The sequence below is a fragment of the Scatophagus argus genome, chromosome 22 (genome assembly GCF_020382885.2).
Source record: "Scatophagus argus isolate fScaArg1 chromosome 22, fScaArg1.pri, whole genome shotgun sequence".
Lineage (NCBI taxonomy): Eukaryota > Metazoa > Chordata > Actinopteri > Scatophagidae > Scatophagus > Scatophagus argus.
The window spans coordinates 11,984,475-12,007,827 of record NC_058514.1 but is presented as its reverse complement, the minus strand read 5'-3'; the positions used below and the strand labels follow the sequence as shown (position 1 = coordinate 12,007,827).

Sequence of the window (23,353 nt, the reverse complement as noted above, 5' to 3'; positions counted from 1 at the left end):
CTCAGTCTTGGATGACTTTTTCTTTGACTCACTCTGATGGTTATTTGCACTTGTCTTTATTCAGTCTTATGCTGAGGTGGAGTTGGCAGTCATGTTTTAATTTATGTGCACTGGGGCTGAGTAATTTTATTGCCTCGCATGTTGCTGTATCATTTTACACTTTTCCAACTTAAAGTTTGAAGCAAATTACTATTAAAAGCTAGGTAAATGAGTTATTTATAGTATTGCTTTTGACATGTGGAGGGTTTTGTTTAATGTAATGCACAAGAGTGGAACACAGTTCATTGCATTAAATGTTTGATTATTTTATCTTGATTATCTTGATTTTGCATGTGTTTACAGCAACACACAAGCTTAGGAACATTAGTCCCCGTTGACTCTGAGATCCTGTCCTCAACACTAAAGTTGCTCTGCAGGTAATGCAGGAAGTGTAAAGTCAATAAAATCAGTAAAATGTAACTCTTATTCAACAGTCAGTTTTAGACTGATTACACTGAACTGAAAATTCTAGCTGTCTTTCACATTATATTTTATTATAAATACTGGGGGAAAGGGTGTGTGAATAGTTGCAGACAATAAAAAGTCTGTGTTTTCGTATTTAAGGAAAGTAAAGGGTGTGTAGGTAGAACATAGAAGCTGTATACTGTCAGGCACTGAGGACACTGACTCTTCACATGCAGTACCCTGTTCCTGCAGATATACGCAGCTAAAAAAAATCAAGAGTGATTGATTGCACTTAATAGAGTCATATATTTCACTGTCATATAGATCATTTATAGATCCTGTTTTCAAAGATGTCATGAGTGATTTGATGCATAAATAGAGACACTGTCAACTTTTATTAAGAACAAAGGTACAGAAGCCACAGCTGCTGCAATTGTTGTCGTGCTGGAGTCGTGTGTGCGTGTTTGACTTCGTCAGACACACACCTGCAGCCTGACACGACAGGGGGGGATCTTTAACAATTTTAATGAGTGCTAATTACAGCTAATTACATTGTTCAATCAAACTCCGGTGGGCGTTCAGGAGTGTGTGTGTGTGTGTGGATGTGTCTGTATGTGTGTGACAGAAAAAGACTGAGAAAAATATGAAGCAAAAAAAATAAAATGGTATTAGATGTGTTTCAGTGTCTCTTTGTTGTCTAATTACCCTGAGTGCTTTGACCTCTACCTTCATGTACTTCATTCTGTGTACTGAATAACCCATAAAATACAAGTTCTGTATGAGAAGTTAATCCATTTGTGGAATTTGTGCCATCTCATAAAACCAGAATGGAGTATTGTTTCAGTTTCAGTGCATTCATCTCTTACATGAAAAGCTAACCTTACTAACTAAGCTAACTAAGCTCAAACTTAATTGGTATACATTGTTATTACAATCTTAATAAGCACACAAGGACGCCGCATGCTTGTTCTATATCACGACATTATAATTGTTATCTTAATTTCCCACATCAGTTAGGTGGATGGATTATCTTGGCAAAAGACAACTGCTCACTAACACGGATTTAAACGAATTTCTTAACCAGTTTTGAGTGAAATAGGTTTTTAGTGTGTATAGAAAAGTCTTTTTTCATGTTTTTCAATATATTTTTTAAATTCATTTCATGAAAAATGGAACCAAAATCAAAAGTGCTGCATTTCTATTTTTGTTCAGTGTAGTTAGTCTGAACAGCTTTGCTCGTTTGATTCCCTGCAAGATCAGGTGCAGACCGGAAGAGCCCATGTTTACAGGTTTTTTTTTCATAGCGTACAGTTCTTTTAGTATTAATTATTAATTATTGCTGATAATTCCTGAGCAAAACCAAATCTTGAGCTAAAACTTTAGTTGCCCTAACCTAACCAAAGTGCAACTGAAAACTGAAAATATTCCCCCTCCAAAAAAGACAAAAATCATAAATTCACCAGGGGTTCAAGGACACGAATGTGGTCTCCTGGGTGAAGGTCCTGTGTTTGATTCATTCATCCAGCACAGGATATTTCTTAATTTGGACTTGGTCTCTCTTTACTTTATTTCACCTGACCTCTGAACGGTCTTACAAGGCATACCATCACTTTCCAAGTACATAGGTGTAAAACTACACGTACAAACGACAGGAAAACGATGTGTACTCACGGCACAGGCTGAAATGGTCACAAATCTCGCTGATACTTGCCCTGCTGCGTAATACCATACCTATCTGTGTGAAATATGATGTTTTTAGGGAGTCCCATGATGTAGCTAACTTAAAAAGATTCAGTGTGTTGAGGCTGATAATTCTCTGAAGGGCTCCTTTTGACTTTTTAACTTCACAAATGCATGAACATGTTGTCCTGACTCACTTGTTTGGTTAGATTTGCATGAGAGCACTGAACATCACCTGAGACGATTTGCAGCAAATTTGCATTTTATTATTGATAACATTTTCAGTTGAAACACTAATGCTGGTGTTCCATTTGAGGGGCTGTTGAATATTCAGTGTTGGCAGTTTGTGACAGGGATCTCTTTCTCTTTTAAGCTCATTTTCCTTCCTTTTGCTCTTCAAAATTTTCGTTTCTCTCTCCAACTCTTTCTATGCCTCTCACAGTGGCTGCTCTTTTTTTTCTTTTTTAAATACTGTGCTTCATTTGTTCCCATAAACAAGATCTTTGGTGGTCATTTTAAGTGTGTAAAGGGTCAGAGAGAGACCCTGTTGAACTATGGAAAAGCCAAGTGGGCTTTAATTTTAGATACAAGTGAGCCAAGAATGCACACACGCACACACACAAAGGCTGATAGCTGTGAATACAAGCCTGATTGTAAGGATTTGTAAAGGGTGGACAAAGAAACCCTGTCTGCCTCTGGTGTGACATGGATTTGATGTCAGTGTTCCTTTTGTGAGAGAGAATTATGGATATGACTTTCTTTTTAGAGGAAAAAGTATGTGATTGTGTATGGGTGTGTGTCGGAATAGATGGACTCCCGTTCTATTATAATTATAACTCATATCTCATTCAGGTATTCTTCCTTCATCTGGAACATAATGAAAATGACATGTGTGTAACATGTGTGTGTGTGTGTGTGTGTGTGTGTGTGTGTGTGTGTGTGTGTGTATGTTTGTATGTTTGAGTCCCTGTTTGTGCATGCATGTTTCTTCTGCTGCAGCCCAGAAGTGGCCCAGACTTAATTATCCGTCTCTCGCCAGACGCTGATTGCAAATCCATGTGTCTTGATTAGAGGATGCACAGCGTTTCCTCACACACACACACACACACACACACACACACAGATACACACATACAGATACACACATACATATATGCCTACACAGGAGATATTCCTGCAGCACTTCTCAACTTTGTGCTTTTTCTGTGTCATGTATAAACTAAAAACAGGAAATTCACCTGAGAGGGAGGATGAACTTGTAGATGCAATTTTCAGATCTGAAGCATTTTTCAAAACACACATTAAGTAAATTCACATTACAGACAATTTTCTACCCTCCTTCTCATCTAAAATGCTGTTTCTCTGCCATAGAGTAATGAATATTATTACCAGTGCTTGATTTCAGCAAGCAGCTAAAACCCTCCCTGTGACTGCACAACAATGTGTTGCCATTACTCATGTGTTGTCAGAATTTTTCTTCTCTGAGGTGGACTCATCCAACAGGCAGTTTACTCATAAACACGAACTGCAGGGTATGAATTAGAAAGCAGCATCATGTGGCATGAATTTTTGTTAGGATTTAAGTTTGAGTTATCACACATCGGTATGAGTGCATGAATGCGTATGAGAGGCAAGACTGTGCGATACATTATTCATCCAGTAACTGCGCAGTTCTGTCGGTAACTGCCCACGTATCATTTTAAGGCAGATCTCTCAGCCAGAATAATGACCACGGCTCTCTGAAAAACAGAGGAGCCAGAGAAAGCATTTGAGGAAATAACAAGCACAGGAATCCCATTCGATTTCCCTCCATGGGGGTCCCACCTCGACAGAGTTGTCATGCCAACACAGATTCTGCACGATTGGATGTGAGAGTGTGTGTGTGTGTCTTCAACTGTTTCTCCCTGCATACGATGGCACGATTTAGACTAAGAGGGTGAGAAGGAAGAGGACAGAGGCACTGAGATTTCTACCAAATCTCTATTGTGCTTCTAAAAAGCAGATATCATAAAAGTCAAGTCAAGGGCCTCCCTTCACTGTTTGTCAGTGTTATCACCATGTTGGCTGTGGTATCCTCATGTGAAACAGTCGTGCTCATTTTACTTAATGTTTTGAACTTTTAGCAGGAAATTTAGAGACCCCCTGGATATGATACACAGAGTTGGACAGCAGACACTCAGAAGTTTATTTGTAAGAGTAGCCTCTTCATTTTAATGCAATGAAACGTGGTCCTTAAAGGATAAGTTCACAATTTTGTCTTTTTTTTGGTTAAGAAGTTTTTGTTATTTGTTGTCATTCCACCTTTTCATTCTGACTGTTAAAAGTTCTCATCCTCCTGTGCTTTCTGTGTAGGTTTTGAGGAACAAACTCCACAGTCCTTATTTTGTGCAAAAGTGTATTCAGTATTTCTGTGGGTGGTCAGTTTATATCAAGTAGATATCTTCCAAATTCCCTCCCTTCTCCAGAGGGAATTTAAAAAAAAACAAAAACAACTGTGACTTTAATATCATGGGTTACTGGTGAGTAAAATTATATTTTCAGGCATGTGTTTTCATGAATTTTTCATTTTGAGTTGTCAGAACCACATCTGCATATTATAGATATTTAGAGTATTTAGAGGCTTGACCTACTCCAAATAAAAGTAACAATACCAGCCTTACATTTGAAATATACCTATTTAAGTATTGGTATAAAATGTGTTAAATAAATAATCACATACATGTTATGTAGTTATTACTACCAGTTGATTAATGAGCCAGAAGCATTTTACTATATAGAATACTATATGTATATAGTGTACCCAAATTTTTGTAAAATGATCACATTTTATATGTAGAATCTGCAAAGTAAACATTGGCTGTCAAATGAATGTAGTAAAATAAAAAAGTAAGCTATTTCCCTCTGAAAGAGGATGCATTAATGAGGGTCTTAATTGTGAACTGGACTTCACTGATCTGAAATAACACTGCTGTTGCTCTAATGAACGTTGATGGTATCTGTAGCTGGTATTGCTGGTTCACTAACAACCACAAAGCTCATTACTTTTAATTGGTGCTACCTTTTTGTGTCCACTTTGTACATGCGCATCAATGAGTAAAATAGTTGAAAATGAGGTGAAATGGATGGAGAGCCCAGTGCAAATATCTAAATGGTATTCGTGAAATTAAAGGGAATTTTTTTTTTGTGGAGTTCAAAACCAGCAGAGCAGAATAAGACTTTTAACCCCTTATTTACCCAACACGCTTGGCATATGTAAACTTCCAGTCAGTCATCTGGATGGCAAAAAAGCAGATATTAATAATCCAGGGCCAAGCCAGTGTAAATATCACATTCAGCACCACCCACAGTGCAGCAGAACAGGATAAACCCTCCCTGAAGAGATGCTGTATCATTATAAAGAGTAATTCCACTGCTGCTGTGCTACAAACAGGAGGACACTTCACTTGGAATCTTAACTAGGAGTAATAGAGGACATTACTGTACCTGAGAAGCCAGGAGAGGAATAACTACTTGGTGCTAGCCTATCAGTAATATATCCCAGAGGAAGTAGATCAGTATTGCCACATTGATTTTTTTTTTTTCTCTCTTGTCTTGCAAGTCTTGTCATGCTAGTACTTGGTGGAAGACAATTTCTGTAATGGCTCCAGAGAGCAGTGATGTCTTATGGGAATTTTTGATTCAGTTTAATCACACCGGTTTTTAATAACAGGGAAATGCTGGTTTTATGTTGAAAACTCCTCACCAGCGGTCACTCCAGAAATCAAAGGAACTATTTTGTGCCTTTTCAGTCACAGAAGGATGTGGTTACAGCGGCTCTCTGTAATGAAAATACAGCCAAGCTTGTATTTGCTGTTTGAAGCTGGTGACTAAGGTCTGCCTCGCTTTCTTTCTCTCTTGCTGGCTTTTTCTCACTGTCTTACCCATTTACACATTTACACAACTAATACTTGGAAATCCTGACCCCCTCCTCCGTCTCCCTGTGTCTCCTGAAAATGAGAGGAAATAAGAAAAAGAGAGAAAAGAGAAAAGGTCTCCACTCTCCTAAGGTGCTATTTTAGCTGTTCTTCCCATCGTCTGATTTCAGAGAAAAGGGGCTTTGCATTTGCAAGTGAAAAAGAAAATGAAATGAAAAAAAAGAAGTGTGTGTGTGGGGGGGTCTATTTCATTTTGATAAGTCTGCCATTTCAAAAGCACTTTCCCTCCTCAGTTCCTTGGGCTGGAGTAAAAGGAGGCTTGAATTACATTCACGCGGAGGTCCTCGACCCCAATTCTGGTCTGTCTAAATGACTGCCTGAGTCGATTTCTGCCAGGTGGGTCTCCCAGAGTGGAGCTCATCAGGCGACAGGCCCCTTTGTCAGATTGCAAGACCCCTCAGAAGTTATGTCAAATTATGTTGTCCTGCTCTTCCTCCAGCACATGAATAGCTTCATTTAACTGCTTATTCTGCTGTGAGGATTGTAATGGCAGCAGGTACATCACAGTCACTGCATGCATGTGATGACATATTGTAGCATATAAAATAGCTTTTTAAACACAATACACCATCACAGGAACGCCAGCATTTAAACAGGTATTTGTCAGCATATATTTCATTACAACAGAATTCATGATGCAGAACAAAATGAATAATTATGAATACGTACTGAATTTTTCACATGGTTAAAAAAAAATAGTCAAACATTACAATCGCTTTTAAAATATAAATAAAGTTTTCAAATGTTAAAGCTAATTAATGTTTTTATAGTGACAGTGATGGATTAACTGTGTAGTATGAAAGGGGTCTCTTTTAGCCCACAGAGCATTTTAACATCTTTCATCTCATTGTTACGGTTCTACATCCCAGAAATGTGCTGTTTCGGTAAAGTCTTTCATTGGGACAGACCAGTTATGAATCATAGCAAATTACTGATCGAGTAACTAGCAGCCGATTAACTAAAGTCAAGTCACTAAAAGTTATTAAATAAGTTTAGTGGAGTAAAAAGGACAATATGTGATTGGTTGTGCTTGAAAGTCTGTTCAAGCCAGTGTTTGCTAACACATTAGCCACATCAGGTTTATAAGGTGATAATATATCACATATCACATGTTATGTTTACATCCCAAATATAAATACAAGTTTAAAGAAAATTTCTGTCATTACCAAAAGTGAAAAAAAGAAAATTAAGATTTGGTTGTTTTTTGTTTATTTTGTTTTGTTGTTTTGTTTTGTTGTTTTTTAGCAAACCTGAACAACATAAGTATAAATCACATTTTTAGAAATGTAATCATCTGAAACCGGATCTTACTCCAGTGTTTTGTTCAGTTTCATAAATGATGGTAATCAAAACCCCATTAGGGTCAGGCGTAGGAAGATGAGTTTTTAATAGGTTAAAATCTGTTCACGGTGATTTAAATGCATTCAATTACTAGTAAGAAAATGGAGGGAAATGGAAGATTACAGCTCTGTTTTTTTGTCTGTATGGCTGAATGAATGTCAGAAGCTAAATTGCACTTTACTTCCTAACAGACTAAAATCAACATTTACAGTTTGAGACAGTAAAATTAGTCAAGTCTGAGGGTGTGTGTGCTCGTGTGTGTGTGTGTCTGTGTCTGGGAGGAGGAGGCTTAAAGACTGTGCTGTTTATTCAGAGAAAGTGCTGACACATAGGCACACCCACACACACACACACACACACACACACACACACACATATCCTGTCCCCACCTTCACCACAGCTGTAATGACCCACATAAATAAGGAAACACACCACCATTAACATAGAGCTATGCTGAACTCGGCCACACTCATGCACGTCATGTGCACTTACCTGACCAGCAAGAGAAAGGTCCAGTCATACACACATCCTCATCCAAACACATTGGCACAAACACACCTCACCCTCGACAGTTCTCCTTTTGTGTACTGAAAAGTCCTGTGGCAGCGTGAAGTAGTAAAACTTTCCATGAAGTTTGGTCCTGATCAGTCTAAACGGCAGTGTGTCCATAAATATTTCCAGTACTTCATAATGTGCCTTCACGTTTCAGTGTGAGTTCTCTGCACTGATTCGTCCTGAGCCAGTCTTAAATTAAACTGAGCCAGTCTTAAATTAAACTTGTCTAACTCATCAGCAGCCTGCAAGTTTGATGTCCATACAGGCACAGCAGAGGCCAGAACATCCGGTGTATAATCAACCGCAATTCCTAATAAATGTCACAAGACTGATTGTGTTGGTTTCCTGGGAACGAACATTAGCTTTTAGGCTATGACCTTGTAAATAAACATTCTGTGTGGGAAGGTATCCATCCAGCCTTAACCTCATCTGGGATTTGTGTTGAAGCTGTCCTTGTTACAGACATGCTTAATGTTGACTCCTCTGCCAGTGGACATGCTGTGCTGTTGATACTGGGTAGTTTTATTTCGGAAATATGTCTTTGGATTATTCCACAGTCTCTGCTTGACCTTGAATTCGGGGAACAGCGGAGACGTGGGAGGAAGGTTTCATGTAGAACAAACAACGTGGTCAAGCCAAATACAATCTTAACCTTTTGTTGTGTTGTGTGTTGTGTTGTGTGTACAGAGGGATCCAAGGGAAGAAATGTGGGACCATTATTGTGAAAGCCGAGGAGCTGAACAACTGCAGGGTGAGGATGGATGTACACTTCCTGAAAAGTCTCTGTCTTTTCTGCGTCCATTTTGTTTGTCCGTCTCTGTCTCCTCTGGTTGTGGCAGGAAGTCTGTTTGTAGACTTGGCTCAAATGGGTACCTTTGACCTGTTGGAATATTTCTTTAAACTTTGGAAAACAGAATTCCAACTTAAATACTTAAACACTTAGAAAGTACTTGAAAGCAGCTGGTTTAAAAGTTGAATCTCAAATGTAACCCAATGCATCAATGTGCGTATTTTTTTTTTTTAACCACAGTGGGTTGGTAAAAATTGTATAGTTTTTTTTCTTTACTGGCATTTCTTAATAAAATGAATTTCACTGAGTTTTTCACCTCAACAGCCTCAATACAACAAATACAGCCTCAATACAGTTTACAAATAAAGTCACATTCATAATAAGGGCTGTAGATATGATCGTACACCAACTTTCACAAAACAACCTCTGATTTGAAATGTGCATGTGCAATGTAGTATTAAAAAGTGGATTTGACATTTGTCTCACTGAGAAGATTTCCTTCATCTTGTTTTCCTTTCCCTGCTCGTTAGGAATCGGTGATGATGCAGTTCTGTGGGAACAAGCTGGACAAAAAGGATTTCTTCGGCAAATCCGACCCCTTCCTCGTCTTCCACAGGAGCAATGAGGACGGCACGTGAGTTCCCCCTTGCCTTAAATCCACCTCCATCATTCTTACTCCCCTTTCATGTTTGGTTTTGTCCTGCCCTGCATCCAGAGGGAAATTGGTTTCATTGATTTGCCTCAGATCAAAAGCCACGCTGCCTGTTTAAGCATGTGTGTGAATTACATGTGGAAGTGTTGTGTGTGGATGATGTGTGCACAAATCTATGTGTGTGTCTGTGCGTGTGTGTGTGTGTGTGTGTGTGTGTGTGTGCAAGCAGGAGGTATTAAACAAGTGCAGTGCTGTGTACGAGTGTGTATGTGTGTGTGAGAGTGTGTGTGTTCGATCCAGCTCCATGGTCTCGTTATTCCATCCTGCAGTGTGTGACGAGTCAGATAAGACCTTGTGCTGTGAGGGCAGAAGATACCAAGTCCAGCTGCTAGCCAAGGGACTAACTAATTTATCTCTTTGCAGTCTGAGTTTGTGTGCATGTTCGTGTCATGGCTGTAGCCTAACTTCCACAGCACTCCACCTCCACTTATTCAGTTCTTTCCTCTATTTTATCGCCTGTCATGTATTTCTTTCAACAGTTACGTATTCTCTAAATATCACTCTTTTTCTCTCTTCTTAAACTCCACTCCCATGTCTGTTTTTCTCCCCACACCTTTGTTTTTTTTTTGCCCTTTTTCATTGTTTCTGCCTCTCCTTGTCTCTCTCTCTGCAGGTTTACCATCTGCCATAAGACAGAGGTAGTGAAGAATACACTGAACCCAGTATGGCAGGCCTTTAAGATCCCTGTTCGGGCTCTTTGCAACGGTGATTATGACAGGTGAATTTGATTACTTTTGTTCTTTGACACTAGATATTATGGCAGCTTAAATGGTACAGAAGAGCCCAGTGTGCAAGTCTGATGCAGAAAGGTTAATCAAACACAGAAATGCCACACAAACGTCAGTATGTCTTTTCACGTTCTAAAAGTTTGTCTAAAAAAAGCTTCCAACAGATGACATCTCAAGTATGAGAAATCCAAATATCTGCAGTATTAAAGGAAGTACTGGACCACAGCCGTTTTATTTTGAAAAGTTTTTTTGTTTTGTTTTGTTTGCTTGACATTTCTTTGATGCACGTACGGTAATTATTCCCTTTAAGTAACTTAGTTTTGTTATTAATTTGCCACATGTTTTCCCCTCACAATTTCCAGCATGTTTCTTGGAAAGAGTGACATAATTTGGTAGTAATTATTGAGAAAATGCTTTTAAGATGAACTCTTCTCTTCCTCACTAAATAAATTGTTTGAATTGCATGCAGAATTCTGTAAGTTCAGCTGACCTGGAGTTCTCTGACTGAAAAGGTTACATTAGCAATTAATCCAAAGCCAAAGAGTTTGTCTGCGTTCTCTCTTAATTCATACAAAATGACATAGTTCTTTATATAATATGTCTTCTGTTTAACTTAACTGAACTGTGCTGGTAGCTATTTAAATTATTTTGCAGGGCTAAAAACCAGCTTTCTATACAGGGTGCACTTTACATGTCATGAGAAGTACGAGTAAGAAAACAAAGGAGTAGGTAAAAGTGTGTCAGTCTCATGTCGGTCATTTGTTTGTGTCCATCTCCTGTGTCAATAGCAGCTGTGTCGTGAAGAAGGCACAAAGAAGCAGACAATAAGGTTTTACTTTAGCGAAGCTAGCAGAGAGCAGCATTGATCTGAGGTTTGGTCCAATAAGCTTATTAGGGGAGTTGAATCGCTCCGTGCCTTATCAGCTGGGACTTCAGGAAACTCACAGTGGACGACCCGTACAGTACACACACATACAAACAGACGCTCTCAATCATTGAGCTGGCCTCTCTGTAGTCTGGGAGATGAGATAAGGAGGAGCTCAAGCTGGCAAACAATAGAAAACTGTGCCTGTTTGCTCATACATGCTCTGATGGTCTCTCTTTCTCTCTCACACGCACACACACGCACACACACGCACACACACACACACGCCAGGGCAGTGAGACCGCGAGATTAACGAGTGAAATCATTGTCAATTTCCTGTCACATCATCAAAGCTCAGAGTGACAGGATGTTTCATGCTGGAGTAGGTAAAAGGGTCATAACAATGATTTAATAAGACACACGCCCATAAACACACAGACCTATACACACACACACACACACACACACACACACACACACATTGATGCAGACAGCTGTGCACATCACGGTTTCTCTTGAGAAGAGGGTGTTACACCAACCAGGAGACACATTCATCCCCAGAGAGTCCCGTCACTATCAGCCAGCCACCTCCCTGCTCCTGACCGACAGCGCCTCCTCTCCTCTAATGTGCATCAGCTTGTCTAAGCAGCTCTGAGGCTCAGTAATGTTTGTGTCATATTGAAAGATGGCGGTCGAAAAGTGCACCTTTGGCTGAGATTTTGAATTAGATGCCACTTGTTTCAGAGAGCTGTCTAAGCTATAAAGCACTCAGTGCAAGTTCAGAGGAAAGTCATACAAAATTTGTGGAATGTTAATGCCTCGTTATGAGATCCCTCCAACTTTGATCCTTCTTCATTTCCTACTGTCAGAAAGACACACTTAATTGATTGAAAGAACACAAATAACGACATAATGTTGTCACTGCGATCGTATTTATTTCCTGTCAGGTTTGGGTCGGTCACACCATCTTCTCTTCTCCTTGCTTGCTTCCTCCTTTTTCTCTCCAGCATGCTCTGTTTTAATTCGCTCTCTGTTCTATTATCCTTAAGCCTCTCCTCCTTTTGTCAGAGAGAAATGTCCCTTCTGTTCAAGATATTGGCAGATAGAGTGATAGCGTAGCATATCTGCCTCCTGCAGACTATTCAGAGTTTTTTTTTTTCCCTTCACTTTCCTTGTAAGTTATAATGGGTTGCAGAAGTAGATATGTTTGGAGATGAGGAGAGCATATTACCGGAGGCAAACACAGTGACAGGCAGACAGTGTGTTGGAATAAAGATAAGCTACAGAATAGATCTGCTTCTTCTAATGGCTTCATGACACCAGTGACAAAAGAAGTGTTAGACACAACATCTTATGTATGTTTTATAATTTCACAAGTATATCAGATGGCACTTTGAATTATATTACAGTTATATATTACAGTTATACTCTGGTGAAAAGAAAAAATGAGCTTTTTCTTTTCTTGTAAATGTCTAGCGAGCATTGCGATGGCTCAAGAAAAACGCATTATTCAGGAAAGAAAAACAAATCTTTCTTTTTTAAAAAATGTGTTTTTAAATGCATTTTTAATGTGTTCCTCATCTTGTGTATCTCCCAACAGAACTATCAAGGTGGAAGTGTACGACTGGGACAGAGATGGCAGGTAATTCATCATAATAAAATTTGTCATAATACTTCTGGCAGTCCAGCACAGACTCTTTTTTTTTTTTTTTTTTTAATTAATCCAGATACATGCTTGGACAGATTTTGTTTTGTGAATTTCAACGAGGCTGCACAAGATCATTTTTAATGATAAATAACAAATACATTTCTTGTCTGAATTCTTTAAACTAACTAAGGCTGAGACAACTCCCTTTGCATGTCTTCATTTTGGTCTGCTTAATTAGTTTGAAGAAAATAATTTTTATAACACAATGGGCTAGATGACAGCTTGATTGGTAGGCCGACACTGTGTTTCTCAACCTGTTCTGTTTGTAAAAGCAGATTGAGTTTTGTTAGAGGATTGTGACGAGGTTGTTGTACAGATAGGATTCTGATGTGGAATTGATAACCTCTTGTAAACACTGATAAATGCATTATCCTTATTACTTCTGATCTTGATTACATTAACATTCAGCACGCTGGCTTCCTGTGTACGGCTAATCTAATCCAAGTCACGCTTAATTAACACTAGTCTATGTTTCCAGTAGGTGAGGAAGATGGATGCAGCGTCGTCACAGATTGACTGCTTAATGATAAGTCTGGATTCTGGCTGCTGACAGTCAGACAGCATGAAAGAGGAGTGACATTTGTCAGAGTTATAGTTCTGTCCTTAATACTTTCTAATCTAGTCAGGGTCACTCTCTCAGTCTGACAGAGGGAAACACAGGGACACTTTGGTGTCTTTCACCGGGTCTGAGAAACAGTTTTTAACAAGCTCTTTGGTTGAACGGAGCTTTAGGGTCGACTTGTTGTATTGCCCATGTGCATGAAGATGTTTGGTGTCTTCTCCTCTCACGTTTCAAACCTCAGCGTGGTTGCTCTCACTTTAAGTAACCTAAATTGTCTTTTTTGTTTTGTTTTGTTTTTTTGGACAGAAAGTACTTTACTTACTTAGAAAACACATGACAAGACCTAAATAATGACACCACTATTTTCTGATATATTCCCTTCATGCTCTTGCTCTTTGTCTTCCTCGCATCCCTCACCAAGCCATGACTTTATTGGAGAGTTCAGCACCAGCTACAGAGAACTGTCCAGAGGGCAGAGCCAGTTCAATGTCTATGAGGTGAGTTTGTGTGTATCTGTGTGAGCATACACCAACATATGTGCCATTGTGTTTAATTCAGCAATGATTCTCCTTTTCAGACTGGTGTGTCAGGTCAGCATGTCACTCATATAAGAACTGGACTACTAATCCGCTTGTTTTCATCTGGGACCTTTTTTAAATTATAGTAAAACTGAACTGCCATTTCAAGTCAGTTGTTTTATTGTTTAAAATCTCTCTGTCTTGTCTGGCAGGAAAAATAAAACATATGTTGCAAATTCCCATACTGTTACTTCGCTTGAGACAGCGGTAGAGGAGGTGAACTGTAAAAATAGCCTTTCAGGGTGTTTTCACACCTGTAGTTCAGTTCATTTGTTCCAGACAAGCAGGAAAAAAATGATACATTATTGTATTTTAGATCTGGTCTGGTTCCTTTTCACACTGACATTTACAAAATACAAAAGAACCAAGAAGAGTAAACAGAAACAGACTGACAGGTAACTCATTGATTGGGCAGTTTTGGTGATTGTCATCCTCCATCATGATGTGGAACCTTCCATTTTTGATAGACCTCATCACTTAGTTTAGTTAAACATCCTCTCGTATTTTCATTTGCACAGTTTCATCCTGTTACGATGATGCTGATTGTTCACTCCCATCTACATCGCAGTAGATACTGTGTGCCTGCAACCTGAATTTTTAGAAATCTTAACACCTTTTTTTTGTTTTGGGTGGAGGCACATATCTTGGCTAAGCAGCAAAACCAAGATGTGTAGGTCTCTATATAAGTAGGGGCAAGTTGGAGAATATATTTCTTTGTGATTTGGGTGAACTGCCCAAACTGAGCAGTGCAACTTGTATGGAGAAAATTGCTAGTCTTGAAGAAGAAGATACACAGGGCCTTTTTTGATCTCACTGAGCATCTTTACTCCGCCCTAACTTTCATACACACACACACACACACACGCTGATAGTTATGACGGATCACTGACTGATCTTCTTCCAGGAAGAGTCAACACTTCTTGATTAATGGGTTACCACACAGAAAGAAGAGCACAAGGGACTGTCATTTAAAACAGCTGCTGTTTGCCTAATAGTGCTCAAAAATGCACGTGCACAAACATGCACAGAGGGACATATTTAACAAACAGATCCAGCAGACACACACACACACACACACAAAGTCATTTTGTGATTTCTGGCCTGTTCCTTGACCCTGACTTTCCCTCAAGTACTTATGGAGAGGTTGACCTTGCATTGCTAAAGACCCTCAGTTTATGTGTGTGTGTGTGTGTGTGTGTTGTTTGTGTTGCACCCACATTTCAATCATTGCACTTCACCTCCAAAGGCGAACCTGTCCTTGTGTGTAGCAATGGCAATGTGAACCGAGGAGAAATGCATAAATCCACACATTTGTATGTTGTTTCCCTGAGGTCCTATCTTTGTGTTTAACCTTGGCCCAGTTTAATTAGACCATAAAGCTCTGATGTAAAAGCTCAGATTTGCTCAGTGTTTGAGATTCAAGAGGAGTTTCAGGTCTGTTTCTCGCTGGTCCCCACACCACAGGAGCAATTGTATGTTTTAATGAGTTCGGTTTGCAGCGCAAGAGACGAAATGAATTGAGGCCCACGGCTGAAAAAAAGTATATCTTTTCCAATCTTTTCACAAAACAACTCACTTGAATCTTAATTTATCAAGGTGTGCACTCACTTTGTGTCCTGTTACATATTTATGGAGTCACACCACCCAGCTGCTCCTCTACATGTACTGTGGGGAGCATTAGGGGATATACTGGGGAAGGTGTACAAACTGTACTGTTTGTGATTCACCCACCACACAAATATTTCAGGCTCAGGGTTGGCCATTGTTTGGATTTCACTGAATGTGAATCAGATTCCACTTTTGTGATCCTGGTTTTCTGTAAACGTAGCCTTCTGTAAATGTTTGGCAAATAGCTTGAGTGAGCAAAGCTTGTAAAGTAAAAATAACCCTTATGAGGTTCTCTTTGTTTATATGAAGGAAATACATAAAGAAATCTCTCCAATGTTGCCATGCACACTGAAAGAGACTAATTCCATTCTGCCATATTACCAGCACTCAACACGTGTGTGTCGATGGAAGTGCACTTGGTCAAAAATGTTTCTTTCAGGAAGTAAGAGCAAGATTAGCAGAAATGCTAATGTTGCTCTGTTGGATGTATAAATAGGCAGTTGTTTGCAAAGATGTTTGCCAGCTTGAAAGGATCAATTTTGTCTTTTTTGTAGGTTTAATGATACTCCTGTTCAAATGAATAAATTAATGAAAAGACGCTGAAATAATAAGAGAGAATCTCTTTTTTAGGTGGTAAATCCAAAGAAGAAAGGGAAGAAGAAAAAATACCTTAACTCTGGAACGGTGAGGGCATGCTTTATTATTTTCCTTGATGCACAGACTTGCATGGGGTAGATTTGACATGTAATATAAACGTACAGCAGATCCAGATGTGTGCCGGTTTCATAGGGCATAGAGGTTCATTTTGTAATTGAAGCTGTTGTTGTATTTACTGTGTCAGAGAGAATGATAAGCTGCATTTTTCCTGTTAGAGCTTGAAAGTCATTATCACTGAAAAGAAGCTGACTGTGGCCCTGTCACTTGCAGGTAACGCTGCTGTCATTCCTGGTGGACATTGAAGTCACCTTCCTGGACTACATCAAAGGAGGGTAAGTCGGTGACCACTCATTCACTGAAGGCACACTGAGAGATGGGGTTTGTAGTCCTTTAATGAGAAGTGACATGCTGAGTGTGCCTGCCCCTTGTCTCGATAACAACCCCATCATGACTCCGTGTCTGCAATATGCCAAAGATAATGATCCCTCAGTGTGGATGAATCAGATGGAAAAGTGTGCATTTGCATGTGAGAGAAGGATAGTGAAAGGTGGAGAGAGAGAGACTGACAGATGGGCCGACCTGAAGTCAAGTACACAGAGATCAGACTCTGAAGTGTGCCTGTGTGTCTGTGCCCTTGTGCGTAATCGTGCATTGTGTTTCGGCACTTGGCCATGCCATGTGCCATCGTGTGTCCTCGTATGCGTGTCTGTGTATGAATGCTTGTGCACGCATGTTGCGCGGGAGGGTTGACCGTGTGCAACCAGGCATGGCGCAAATCCTCGCCTACACACTTTGCCTTCATTAGACTCACAGAGGGGGAGACTGTCAAGAGAGAGAAAGTGTGTGTGTGTGTGGGCGCACAACTTTGGGGAAAAACTCCATTTTAGTCCTTGTATTTCTCTGTTCGTGCTGCCCTTGTAGCTGTGTTTCTAACTCCTTAGGGAAAGTCAGCTGGCATTTAAAAAAATTTTTAGAAAGTAAAGTTTTTGCTCGATTTTGAGAAAGAAAAACTCTCTTGGTAGTGCTTATTTCAGGAAGAATTCAAATTAAAAGAGGTAACACACAGCTCAGAGTAGGAGGGTGTAAAGCTGGCCAGAAATTGCTTGAGCCAATGAGAGGATTATCCAAGACACCAACCTTTGCACTGCTGGACTGTCTTCTGTCTTCTTCTGTCTACAGATCTGTAATGAAGGTCCTCTTCTTTACTAATGTTCCTAGCATTTCTTCTCATTTTGTGGTATTAGACCAAATGTGGAAAAAATGAGACGGGAAATGGAAGAATGAAATGTTTTATTGTAATCGTATGTATTAAAAATGCTTGTTTTAGCGATGTGATAGGTGCTTCCCAGTTGGGGTAAAATTGAGCCCTAAGCCCTAGGAGACAAGGCAAACTTAGTGTGGCTAATTAAACATGTGGCCTTAGTAATATTACTACTTCTACAGTGATGCCTTAAATGTGTGGCTTAATTGTGCAGTATTGTGTTGGAGGTCACTCATCTGTTGTCTCGTTCCTAGGGTGTTCAGGCTAAAAGAGTCCTGGGAAAACTGAATGCCAATTTAAGGTTCTGGGAGATACCATATAGTTAATAGGGGAGGGGGTGACAGTGTGTTGTATGTTTTCTTTCCAGGTTTCTACCATGTATTTTAATCTGTTATTGGATATTGTTGTGGTGTTTGATGTTAGGGGAGGGGTATATTCCCCTATGTTTGGTAGTGGCTGAGGTCTTAACCAGAGGCAGACTATAAAAGGCTGCCAGTATTTAGTAGGAGGGCAGCTATCAGAACCACATGCTGCCTGTGGTCCAAAGTGTTTGTCCATTATTCTGCTGTTATGTCTTCTTTATGGGTGAAATAAACACCTGGTTGGTCTGCACCTAACCTCTGTCTCAAGCCGCTTGCTTTTAAGTTCACCTGCTACACGGCCGTCCTAACAGGTTCATACACTTTCACTGCTGTTGTATCTCTTAGCGAGGAACCCACAGAACTCAGCGGATTTTGCGTTTTCCCTTGACATTGCAGAAGTTTATAGCTTCTTGACGCTCATTGTTTTGGTTTTACAGCCTGCAGCTTTTCATTTGGGTCGACTCTCCTTCATTTCACGGCATCAGTTTCAGCATTAGCAAAAAGGCTCGTCAGTAAAATGTTACTTTACGCTGTCTGTCCACCCCCAAACAGCAGACAAAGTTAACAGCTGTTAGAAGTACTCAGTGGAGCATGTCTGTCTATGACAGACTGTAACTTATGAAAGGAAAAGTGTGATATCTTCTAAAATGTTTATCAGACAAACTAAGTAATTGTCAGAATGCAATACAGATGTGTTTCTGCATTGCTAAAAACTGTTGCTCTGATTCTGCCAAACATACAGAAAGATAACTGTGTGACTCATATACGTGACTGCCATTGTTATTCTGTTATTGATGTTCATTCAGCATAACAGCAAACATTAAGAACTATGTAAAAAGAGCAATTTTGGTAAATAAAAACCCTGCTGAACTCGTATCCCTTTGAAAAATTGAAAGTGAAAGACAATGATTTTCTGACAGGTTGTTGTTTTTGATCCACAAAAATGCCTTTTGACTAAGATCGCAAATCATTATAGTATTGATTCACAAGCAATTTGTGTATGCCGTAGCTGCCGGAGCTGTGCATGGTTAAGAAGATGGAAATGAGGCAGAACAGAGCACGACAGGAAAGCTTTCTTGTTTGTGTGTGTGTATATATGTATATGTACTGTATATAGTCATGTGCCAAGCGTGATCAGGTTGCAGTTAGAATGACAGCATGTGAGAGAGCTGGCTTTGAAATGCAGTGTGTGTATTTTCACCACGTGTCCTACCATATGTTTCCTCGCTGTATCGCTGCTAATGGAGTCTCCCTACTGCACAGAGCACGTTCTCAGCAGCGCTGTCAATCAGAGAGCACTTTGAAACTCTCAGAGAGAGGCCCTTTTTCTTGTTTTTTTTTTTTTTTTTTTCCTTTTCTTTTTTTGGATGTGTTTTTGGAGTGTGAGCCAGCTGCTGTGACTTGCTTGTGTGGCTAAATGAAGTGCCAAGTGCTGTCTCACTGTTTGAGATCGAAATGGACTGTAATGGTCCAGTTGCACCTACTCCAATTGCATAATGGGCAGGCTGTGTACTTGTGCGCAGGCACGCTAATGCTTGCACTCACACCCATGTGTGCACGTGCAAACACACACACACACACACGCCTGTACTTTCTTACATGTGCATTTCCCAGAAATCCCTTGTTTTTCTCGGTCTACACAGGTATTTTGTCAGTTTGTCAGTCATCTCGTTCTATCTATTCTGGTATCTCTTCGCTGCTCTCCTCCCTCCTTCTCTCCTCCCCACTGCTCTCTTCTCTTCTGATTGACAGCTCTTTTTGCAGCTTCAACCCAATCAGCTAATTGTTCATTTGGACCTAATTAGGAGCATGATCTGCTGGCAGAATTAGCATAAATGACTGATTGGAGAATCCTCCATCTCAGTTCAAAGCATTGCTGCTCCTCTTCTTTTCACTGACTGTGATAAAGCATTAGTGCCACCCATGGATTTGAACAAAGAGGCCTCTATTCATGAGCACGATGATAAAAATGAAGAATTGCTGGCTATATCTTTCATTTTGAGTTTGGTCTTTGAAGGCAGTCCTGTCACTCATAGTGACAGATATTGTTTCCCCTTGTTTTGGTTTGTGAATTGAGTATTGAAACCAGAATAGAAGCAGAAGGGAACTCTGCTTGTATTAAAATCCTTCTGAGAGGATATCATTAGGAGAGGAGCAGGGAAGCAAGAAAAAATTCAAATCTTTCTAAAGAATCCAGACATTTTATTTGCTTAAGCTTAACAAACAATATCAACATTTAGGCTAATTCATCTTAATGCAGGTATGAGCTGTTCCTCTCCTCTCCTCTTCTCTCCTCTCTTCTCCTCTCCTCTCCTCTCCTCTCCTCTCCTCTCCTCTCCACTAGCCAGATGGAAACTGTCCAACCAGCAACATCTGTTTTCATATCATCAGGAGAGGTCACATCGCACAACCTATGATGGCGTTTTTAGGCCACTCAGTGCATTCATGCATGTTTCCCTCTGGTACTTGGATACAAGAGGAAAGGAGTGTTCTCGTGAACATTTTGAAACATTTTCACTTTTAAGACATACACTTCCCATACAGGGTACACAGCCCTGTTCAGACTCGCTGTCAAGACTATAATGTGGTCTTTCAGTATTATTTTACAAATGCTGATATCAGTAATTGTTAAAATGGAAAATGATTTGACAACTAGTCCTGAGTCCTTTGATGAAAGTATGATTTTCCTTGACTTTCTGAATAAAAACTGTAAGTTAGTGAGTAGCCAATAACTGCAAGCTTCCTTCAATTTAATGTGACTTTGACTGGCCCACTATCACAGCAGCTAACACCCATGCAGTGTGTGTCGTGGTGAATTCGAGGGTGGTGTATTTGACAAAAATAGAAACATTATTAGGAGCGTTATGGCTTCAGCAGCACGTCTGCTTGTGGCTTTAGTCTTGGCTCTGCTCCGTGTTGCTGTCCTTCTACAAAGATGCATATTCACATACATACATATATAGACACATTTGAATATATTTTCCACCTCAAAACATTTTCTAAATATTTTTTAAGGGTTAAATGGTGTTCATCATGTCTCCGCCCCTTCAGAAGTGAAAGTTGCCTTGAGCGTGTTACTGGAGACATGGAAGAGATCATCCTTTCATAGTTTAGATTTGAGATGCTTTGAAAATTTAAGAGAGACATTAGCATCCAGCCTGTTTGGTGTGCAGAAAAGCTTATTTGAATGTAGTGCGCGACCTCCTCATCAGTCCACCCCCTGCTGCACGGCATTTTGTCATATTGGTTCCCAGCTGAGTCACTGTAGTCCCTAACAGTGGGGGAAGATCAGTGACTGTCAGAAAACCAGCTGGTAAAGTGGCATTCCCCCTTCACCCCAAACACATTATTATATATTGTACTACACACAGAGGGTTGCCCACACTACGCGCAAACATTTCATTTTGACGCGGTCATACGTCATGTGTTGTTTCCGAAACCCAGAGGCTCTTATCCAGATGAAGTCGGCATTGTCTGAAAGGTGTTGTCATGGTCACATACAGTACGGTAAGTCCAAACACTCAGAAACATGCTAAAGAAATGTTGCAAATACTTGATACTTATAAATACTTGAATCACTCATATATCAGTCAAACTGAGGATCAAAGTTGGATTTTCATTTAGAAATAAAATCATGTTTCCAAAAGAAAATGTGGCCTTTTATCTCATTTGAACATTTTAAAAGGGTGTACTTCATGTATTTGCAGTCACACTTGTAAGTGCTTTGTTTAAATGTGACCGCCTGTGACATGTGTCAGTGAATTATTTGTGCGTCTGTTTATGGAATTTGTAATGGAACTGTATTTTATGTACACGGGTGTCTCTTGAAAAGTGAGACTACTTGTTTAAACAAAGGATTATATAAAATACCAACACACACTGAGAAACAGACATGGGAATGCTGTATAAAATACAGAGAAAGAGACACCAGGAAGTCGACCGTGTAGTGAATAGTAGGGAAAGTAAAAGTGAATAGGCATCTCAAGTATGCAATTAAAGCTAGGCTCCTATCCAGCCATTACTCAGGGGTTCTGATAAAGGGTGTGACTCCTTACTGAAACCCTTTACTGAGGTTAGCACAACAGACCAGAATGCCAGAGTTAAGGATTAAGATGGTATAACTCAGATGTGAGTGACTGTGTCGTGAGCTGTTCAAGCATTTTCAGTCTGGCCAAGCGAAGTTTAGTGTAGCTAGTGTGCAGCCATTAACATATTAAATATACGCTGCTCGAGCCAAAGCTTTAGGGAAACGTTCCAAGAGTCGGATTGAAGCCATTTAAGAGCCAGCCAATGAAAAAAAACCAACATCATGACACAGGGTTGAAGAAGATCCCCTGTACCTTCAGGACGCAGAACGATAAGGTTTGGTTTTTAAGGCGGGCTAAGCTCACATCTCACCTCCCTCTGCTGAAGCCCAGCCATGTGATGTTGTGGTTAAGACCACTGCCTCTGAAAATTCCTTATCATTCCCAACAGAACGTTTTGCTGCCTTTCTGTCGTTCTGCAGCAATGCTTTGCTGCAGATCTCACTTTGCTGCTCAGGTGATTTTGTGTCTGTTTGTGTGTGTTCAGTACAGGGATGTGCAATTCTTAGATAAAACAAAAAAAAGCATGATATTGTGTATTTATTTAGTCAGTGCTGGAGGCCTGCATTGGTGTTATAAGGACTAGTTTTGTTGCCATACTTTGTTTTAGTATTCCTGCATTGTGCCCAGTTTGTTTGGGAAGAGTGTTTTAAGTTGTGTGAGTGCAGCTTGCCACCTGACAGCCACAGAAAAAACTGTGGTACCTGAAGTGCCCAGCTTTGCTTTATAAACTCCCATAATCACACTAGTTGAAGTCCACTTTGATCTTTCATTTGATGCCTTTCTGTACTTTTTTTAAAAGAAAAAAAAAAAGAATTGTTTTTATTTTCTGATTCATAATTTGTATTGTAATTTGTAACAGCCAGTATTATGATATCCAGAAACCCACACCTCCATTAAAAATCCCAAGAGCCGATACACAGTCTCATTCAAATTCTCTTGTGATTAATGCAGAGGGCAGAGTTGACCTTTTGGAGAATGTCCTGTGTTCTGATCTGGATATTAATATTCTCAAAATGAATGTGTCAGACATTAATGATGATATCCACTTTGTTAGCAAGAAACCGATGCTGGCTTTCAATTTATCCTGCTAATGACTGCAGTGGACCCACACTTGCAACAGTCAAACTACAGGAGGACTGATGATCAGTGCCGATGATCCAGCAACTGAATCGTACTCAGCCAATGTCCTCTTTTGTGAAGCCCTTTATGTTTTTGTCGGTTTCTGCTCTTGTCATAATGTACTTAATGTTGTGACTCACATTGCTGATTGCTGATGTGGTTTGGATATTTTTTATTCCTCCCAACCGTTCACCTTGTTTCTCAGACGTTTTGTCGTGGAGTTCCTCTTACACACTTGGTGTGTGTGCGTGACACATTGAGATTGGGGGGCAGAGAAAGACTCCATGAATAATTTAGACTTCCAGGCTAAATCTTGTGTGT

General features: G+C 39.9%; 1 protein-coding gene across 1 annotated transcript in view; it reads left to right on the top strand.

The window, feature by feature from the left end:
• The window catches only part of LOC124053377 (copine-8), a 79,796-nt gene that overhangs the window by 39,036 nt on the left and 17,407 nt on the right, over window positions 1-23,353 (top strand). Inside the window, exons 7-13 of the mRNA XM_046378468.1 lie at window positions 8,682-8,745; window positions 9,315-9,418; window positions 10,110-10,214; window positions 12,690-12,731; window positions 13,781-13,856; window positions 16,176-16,229; window positions 16,473-16,534. Of these exons, the coding sequence (XP_046234424.1) occupies window positions 8,682-8,745; window positions 9,315-9,418; window positions 10,110-10,214; window positions 12,690-12,731; window positions 13,781-13,856; window positions 16,176-16,229; window positions 16,473-16,534 (507 nt within the window). The remainder of the gene's footprint in view (window positions 1-8,681; window positions 8,746-9,314; window positions 9,419-10,109; window positions 10,215-12,689; window positions 12,732-13,780; window positions 13,857-16,175; window positions 16,230-16,472; window positions 16,535-23,353) is intronic.